The sequence below is a fragment of the Electrophorus electricus genome, chromosome 11 (genome assembly GCF_013358815.1).
Source record: "Electrophorus electricus isolate fEleEle1 chromosome 11, fEleEle1.pri, whole genome shotgun sequence".
Classification (NCBI taxonomy): Eukaryota; Metazoa; Chordata; class Actinopteri; order Gymnotiformes; family Gymnotidae; genus Electrophorus; species Electrophorus electricus.
Window position 1 is genome coordinate 24,248,378 of NC_049545.1, and position 7,793 is coordinate 24,256,170.

A 7,793-nucleotide genomic window follows, 5' to 3' on the forward strand; every position below is an offset into this window, starting at 1 on the left:
AAAATGACTTTAATAAATAACATCATTTCAAAATGAGTAAGAATTTTTATTTTGATTTTCCATCATGAGAAATTTAGAGGTGCAGTTTTTTTTTTAAAGAAGTGTTCATCAAATAGGATGAGCTTTTGTATACTTAAATTTTATAGAAAATTCATTTCAATAATTTCTTATACACAATTTTTATATATATAAAATATATTATAATCAGTTCCTCTTAAATATTATAATCTTCATCAGTGTTGATAATTAAACACTTTAGGTAGAAATGCAAAGTGCTAGGAAAGTTCATCTCTTAGTGCAACAACGCCCTTCATTAAGTTAAAAACCAAAGGTGGTTGGGGGAGGCTCAGGAAATAACTGGGTCTGGTCTGGTCGGTTCTGGTCCGGTCTCACGCGTAGGACATCTTGCCGAGGTAGTTCGCTGGGACGTAGCCCTTCTGCCCGTTGACCTCGGCCAGCCACCAATCCTTGTTGCCTCCGAGGTCGCAGAACTGCAGGATGCGCACGGGCTGGTACTCCTGCAGACTGAGCTCCTGAGCGCAGCGCGCGTTGAACGCGTACACCGCGTAGAACTGGAGAGACGAGAGTCAAACAGTTACTGCTGCTGGCCAGTAGAGGGCGCTGTGCCGCTGCCTCTCGTTTTTAATCTTATCTAGTCTGACTGGTGCGCTTCTGGAAATATGACAGCATAATTAGAAATAATATGAATAAATAATGATAAATGTTAATATGCCTATATAGTAAATGTATGAACGTCTTCTTCAACATGTTCTAACAGAAGTTTATTTATTTTTAAGATTTAAACTTCAGTTCTAAATGCTTTTCAAGTCATTTGCAGTAGGTGACCAGTAGATGTCAGTGTGGACCAGAACCTTTCAGAGGTTTTGCCTTTGTACACCATTTAAGCTAAATCCAGTTCTGGTCCTGGGATGTAATACATTTGTAAGTCAGAACCTTTCCCATACTGGGATCATGGGGACCACCAGGGATTTTGGGCCCCAGTGAAAACAATTAACCAACATCAATTAACCAATAGGTTAACCAATAGACTCGCTCTAGCGTTTTTGCCTGGCTCACGGGACAAAGTTAAAACTTCATAAATGTCAACATCTTCATTAACGTTCCTTTTTGTATTGTATAACCTGCTCATGATATAACCTTATCAGTAATATAAACCTTAACTACGTGTAATATCCACTCTTAGCCACTTTGAGTGTATATATATATGTATATATATGTATATATATATATATATATATGTATGTATATATATATATATATGTATATATATATATATATATATGTATGTATATATATATATATATATATATATATATATATATATATATATATATATATATAAAACATGACTGTATAGTAATACTAACACAACATTTAAAAGTCTGATCACACATTTTTGCTTTCTGAGGTCACCAAATGTTAAACTCTGCTTGTACATATTGTAACTTCAAGTATTAACTTTGCAACTCTTTAAATGCATGCTAAATGACCATTGTATCAGTCCCCATCTTCCCTCCTGTGGACTATACTACAAAGCTACACATGGATTTAATTTAAGGTGGTTCTGACCAGTAATGAACAAAGCTATTGTTGTACATGTGAAAGCCACCTTAAATCTGCCTGGTACCCCACTCATGCAGCCTTGTAGCAGACCGCGTGTCTTACATGCTGTTCCACAGCCATGCCGGTCTCGTCCTGGGGGCTCTCTGTCTCCCCCTGCTGGTCGGCTGGAGTAGAGGCGCTGTCGGGTGTGTTGTACCGGCTGAAGTTATACAAGCTGCCACTCCTGCTGCCCGACACAAACAGGCTCAGGTTGTCAAAGTCATCCGGACACTCACTGACGTCACGCTGTGGGTTATAGGCCTTTAGGAAGGTAGAATACACATAGCCCCGGGTAGCTGGGCGCACACACACACACACACACACACACACACACACACACACACACAAAGAGAGGTCTGTGAGTGTAATGAGTGAAAGCTGAGAAGGGAGACAGAGCTGAATAGCAGCTTTGTAAGTGAAGGAACACTTGCTCTTGTGGTCTGGCTAATGGGACCATCAGTGTCACCATTCGTAATGCTGAAGGAAGCTGAGCTGTCCTGATATGTAGCATGTAGCATGTTATAATGTAACCAGATGTATGTAGCATGTTCTAATTTAACCTGATGCATGTACCATGTTCTAATGTAACCAGATATATGTAGCATGTTCTAATGTAACCAGATATATGTACCATGTTCTAATGTAACCTGATGCATGTACCATGTTCTAATGTAACCAGGTGGATGTAGCATGTTTTAATGTAACCAGATGTATATAACATGTTCTAATGTAACCAGATATATGTAGCACATTCTAATGTAACCAGATGTATGTAACATGTTCTAATGTACCCTGATGAATATAACATGTTGTAATGTTACCAGATGTATGTAGCACGTTCTAATGTAATCAGATGTATGTACCATGTTCTAATGTAACCTGATGCATGTAGTATGTTCTAATGTAACCAGGTGGATGTAACATGTTGTAATGTAACCAGATGTATGTAGCATGTTCTAATGTAACCAGATGTATATAACATGTTCTAATGTAACCAGATATATGTAGCATGTTCTAATGTAACAAGATGCATGTAACATGTTCTAATGTAACCAGATGTATATAACATGTTCTAATGTAACCTGATGTATGTAACATGCCCTAATGTAACCAGATATTCTCTCAACTCTGGGCTCTTAGTTCTTCCATGGATTTGAGCTCATCTGTTGTATACACCTTTTTGCTCTTAGGTAAGGTACTGAACCCCAAGCCAGTTCAGAGCAAGGACTTGGGTCCCACTGCCCACGGCTTTCTGGGTCCCACTGCCCACGGCTTTGTTTCCAGGTCCCACTGCTCTGCATAGCTCTGAGTTTTCCCTCCTCAACGCACGGTTCAAATTGCCTCATCCCATCTTCCAACATGCCTGAAGCAAGCCATTAAGACCACGTCACGCAGGCGTCCTGGGAGCAGGGTCAGAGTAAAAACATGGACTGTCTCATGACTTAGGAAACAGCTCTGGAACACCTGATCCAGGTAACGCAGGTCTGGGTAATGTGGAGCGCTACAGGGCAGGAGGCCCTGGTTCTCCGGGGACTGGAGCTGTTTAATGGAAGGCATTTTGGACAGGAATGTCATGTAAATGTGGAACACAGAGACACGTTCCTCTGTTCTTCATGTTTCTGTTCTTAAAGTGGTGCTGTAATGGGCAGTTTGCAGCAACACTCCACTAAATTTTAACAAGACACTTGTTTTGTGGTCGGTAGCTGTGGAAAAACCCGCCACACACACAGATGTTTCTCCTCATTACTTGGATCTCGAGGGACAAGATGTGTGTGTGCTTCAAGAGCGCTCACGTCATAGTGCACATGCTCCAATACAGCGGGACAGTCGTGTCTGGGGCAACAGGCCCCAGTGGAGAGAGAGCAGAGTTCATATAGGTGGAGAGCTCCATATAGCGGCGCTCTCCCACACACTCATCGCAGTCTCGGTGATGGAGAAACAGCCGGAAACTTCCAGAAACAGTGCGGTTCCCAGTGGTCGACTTGTAGGTCAGTGTAGGTGGATTTTCTCTCATTCTAACGTGTCCTGTTGAAACACACTTTGATGCACATGATGATGACAGTTCTGGTTCAGTTCCGGTCGGACTTTCACAGCAGAATGGTATAGCAAGAATCATTTGAAATATCACCACCCAAAATAACATTACACACCCTGTAAAGAAAAATAATGCCACTTACAAGCAACCACACACACACGCACACACGCACACACGCACGCACGCACACACACACACACACACACACACACACACACACACACACACACACACACACACGCACACACTTACTGCCGGTGTCGACTAGCCAGCGGCTGGTGCTGCCCAGTGGGTCGTGGTCCTCCAGCACACCCACCAGCTCTCCCTCCAGCAGGGTCACGTCTTCATCCTGGCAGGCGTTACAGTTCCTCCGGAGCCGGTAGAGGCGCTCGACGGGGAATTCCTCCCGCAGCCTGGCCCTGTCGGCCTGTGTCTGCCGCTGTGCCTCAGGGGTCTGCGGGGGTCACAACGACCACAGGGTCAGGGACAGGGAGTAACGAACACTCAGGGGTCCCGCTGGGGCCTTGGCACACAGATCCCTGCTGAGCTGTGTGCTGTGTGCTAAGTTCACTACAATTAAGCTTTAATTGGATCAATTAACCTGCAGTTTCCTTCGGGATCAAAAAAGCGTCTTATCTCTTAAACAGAAAACACTACGGTGTGGGTGTGCAACTAGTATAATTAAAAACAGATATTTAATTACTCATTTACACACATTTTAAACAACATTTACAATGTGCTTTAGGCAGAGATATAGTAGAACTAGAAGAACATCTAAAACGTAGCCATTCATTATGAACCCTCAGGGAACTCGGACGGGAGGTCAGAGCTGAGAGTCACAGTTAGTAACAGCAGGTGTGAGCAGCACATCACAGACCTAAACATCATATCACAGAGCTTCAATAGAACGAGACTGTCGATTGATATCTGATGGCTGTTCAAAATAAAATACTTTATAAAATCAATTCTAAAAGACAGAATAAATAATAGAAATGTTTGTGTGTGTGTGTGGAGGTATTATTGTTGTCTTCCCAATAATTTTCCCTAAACAAGGATTTTAAGGCAGAACCAACATTCTAAAATGTACATTAGATGAAATGAAGCATTTGAAATGCAACTCTCCAGGGCAGGCCACATGTCCGTATATCTGTCCGTACGTCTGTGTCCATGTGTCTTTGTCTGTCTGTGTCCGTACGTCTGTTTCCACGTGTCTTTGTCTGTCTGCGTCTGCACGTCTGTGTCCGTACATCTGTGTCCACGTGTCTTTGTCTGTCTGTGTCTGCACGTCTGTGTCCGTACGTCTGTGTCCACGTGTCTTTGTCTGTCTGTGTCTGCACGTCTGTGTCCGTACGTCTGTGTCCACGTGTCTTTGTCTGTCTGTGTCTGCATGTCTGTGTCCGTACGTCTGTGTCCATGTGTCTTTGTCTGTCTGTGTCCGTACGTCTGTTTCCACGTGTCTTTGTCTGTCTGCGTCTGCACGTCTGTGTCCGTACATCTGTGTCCACGTGTCTTTGTCTGTCTGTGTCTGCACGTCTGTGTCCGTACGTCTGTGTCCACGTGTCTTTGTCTGTCTGTGTCTGCACGTCTGTGTCCGTACGTCTGTGTCCACGTGTCTTTGTCTGTCTGTGTCTGCACGTCTGTGTCCGTACGTCTGTGTCCACGTGTCTTTGTCTGTCTGTGTCTGCACGTCTGTGTCCGTACGTCTGTGTCCACGTGTCTTTGTCTGTCTGTGTCTGCATGTCTGTGTCCGTACGTCTGTGTCCATGTGTCTTTGTCTGTCTGTGTCTGTACGTCTGTGTCCGTACGTCTGTGTCCACGTGTCTTTGTCTGTCTGTGTCCGTGCGTCTGTGTCCACGTGTCTGCGTGCTCCCGCATGCTTCAGCGTGAGGTATCTTACCGCGTTCTTTTTTTCCCGCTTCTCAAAGCTAACCTTGCGCTCCATCAGCCTCTGGGAGTTCTCTCTGACGAACGCCAGGCTACAGATCTCCTCCATGAGGCTGTGCTGGACTTCGCTGGCATTCGACAGTGGAGCCTGAGGAGAGCAACGCAGCAGCGGATAGGCTAGGTTAGAAGGTCACGCCCCCTATGTGCAGCAGCGGATAGGCTAGGTTAGAAGGTCACGCCCCCTATGTGCAGAGTGTGTTAAAATGTCTAAAAAGCAGGCATGATGCCATAACGAGAAGTGAGTTCACATTCATTACACGTTTGAACAGACTTCACCTGAAAGTTCACAACCAGCAATCAGAATGTGCTGACCAACTGAACCTTACACTGTCTCAGATTACAACACACACACACACACACACACACACACTCCCACTCTCACACACACACTTTCACACACATTCACATATACATACCCCCACACACTCACGCCCACACTCACACACACACAGACACACTCACAAGCAGCTGCTGTACTGGAGGCCTGGCTGACTGCATGAGGTCTCTGAGCAGTCCCACCACACCCAGCAGGCAGTTGGTGAGGATGGTGCTGGCGGCGTTGTTGAAGCGCTGGAGCTCCTCCGCCAGCTGGGCGTTCAAGGCCTGGTAGTCCCGCTGCGCCTGCAGTTGCTCCTCGCTGCAGGAAGAGGGTGCGTCGGGGCAGCTACAGCGATCCAGGAGCTTGTCATAACGCTTCTGGATCAGCTTCTGTGGGGCAGAGAACATGGCCTGCAGGGTGGAAAGGGGAGCCAGCACCACCTGCTCCACCCGCTCACTCTGAGGAGCAACAAGAGAGAAGAGGGTGGGGCGGGGGAGGGAGGGAGAGAGAGAGAGAGAGAGAGAGAGAGAAGGAGAGGGAGGGAGAGAGAGAATGAGAGAGAGAGAGAGAGAAATAGAAAGGGCAAGAGGGAGTGGGAAGAGAGAAAGAGGGAGAGTAAAGGAGCATGAGAAAAACAGAGACAAACAGAGAAACGTAAGCGAACATTACATACAGCATGTAATGACAGAGTGAACTGACCAGAGTACAGCCTACAGTACGCTGGGAGGAGGCATGGTGCAAAGCCTGGGTGGCCTGAGGGTTGCTCAGACACCTGGCAACCCTGCTCCTCCTCACGGACTCCTGGCCTTACCAGCTGTTTGTAGGGATCATGCCCGTTCCTCCTGTGCTGGTAGCCGTTGGTGTCTATTTTGTCTGAATCCTTCATTATGGCTTCCAAGTCTTCAGCACTCTGCACTCCGACAGAGATCAAGTCCTAGAGGCCGGAAAGAATTCATTTTAGATTTTAGGATGAAACACAACTAGTTTTATGACAGATCTTCATTAAATGGCTGCAGGTACATTCTGGGGGCGTGTGCCATTGTTTGGATTAGGATGACGTGGGCGTCGGTCTGACAAGCACCTTAGACGCTCTGATTTGCCACCGTACCTGTGCGTAGAGCTGGAAGGCGCCGACATTTTTAACCAGCTGCCTGACGGCTTTCTCCAGGTTCCGGAAGAATTTCTCTTCCTTATCGAACACCTCGTCACGCACCTGAGAGAGGGACAGTCCCTGTCGTCAGTGCTGGGCTCACATGCTGGAGGAATGGCCGGAGGGAACCCCACCGGCACGTCCCACACCTCACACCACACAGAGAGGAAACGGGATGAACAGTAGAATGGGGCAGACGCTGGTGAGAATACCTGCGGCTCGACTCCCGTGAGGATCTTGAAGTAGCCAGTGATGCGGTCAGATTTTTTGCGGATGGAGTGAATATTGAACTTGTTGAGTCTCCCCTTCAGTGTGCCCTCATCATCACTCCTTTTGTACTTCATCACTGTAAACACACAGCCACCCATACAGCAGCGTTTATAACCTCTGAGGGAAGCTTTAGGCTACTGAGCCCAGAACTCAAAACAGGAAAACAGCAGAATGAACAGCAAGCTTAGCTCAAACAGCAGACATAGTTCATACAGCAGACCCAACTCAAACAACAAACGCAAGTCAGACAGTAGACCCAACTCAAAGAACAAACTCAACTCTAACAACAAACTCAACTCAAACAGCAAACTCAACTCAAACATTAGACCCAACTCAAACAGCAAACTCAACTCAAACAGTATACCCAACTCAAACAGTAGACCCAACTCAAACAGCAAACTCAACTTAAACAGTAGACCCAACTCAAACAGCAGACCTAACTCAAACAGCAA

At 46.0% G+C, this 7,793-nt stretch overlaps 1 protein-coding gene across 1 annotated transcript in view; it reads right to left on the minus strand.

Moving 5' to 3' along the window:
- Nucleotides 1-92: 92 nt before the first annotated feature.
- Nucleotides 93-7,793, minus strand: part of arhgef38 (Rho guanine nucleotide exchange factor (GEF) 38) — a 19,575-nt gene continuing 11,874 nt past the window's right edge. The window contains exons 7-14 of the mRNA XM_035531758.1: nt 7,284-7,417; nt 7,030-7,134; nt 6,733-6,855; nt 6,065-6,379; nt 5,556-5,690; nt 3,911-4,112; nt 1,687-1,919; nt 93-572 (exon numbers count right to left, since the gene is read on the minus strand). Coding sequence (XP_035387651.1) covers nt 390-572; nt 1,687-1,919; nt 3,911-4,112; nt 5,556-5,690; nt 6,065-6,379; nt 6,733-6,855; nt 7,030-7,134; nt 7,284-7,417 — 1,430 coding nt within the window. The 3' untranslated portion in view covers nt 93-389. The remainder of the gene's footprint in view (nt 573-1,686; nt 1,920-3,910; nt 4,113-5,555; nt 5,691-6,064; nt 6,380-6,732; nt 6,856-7,029; nt 7,135-7,283; nt 7,418-7,793) is intronic.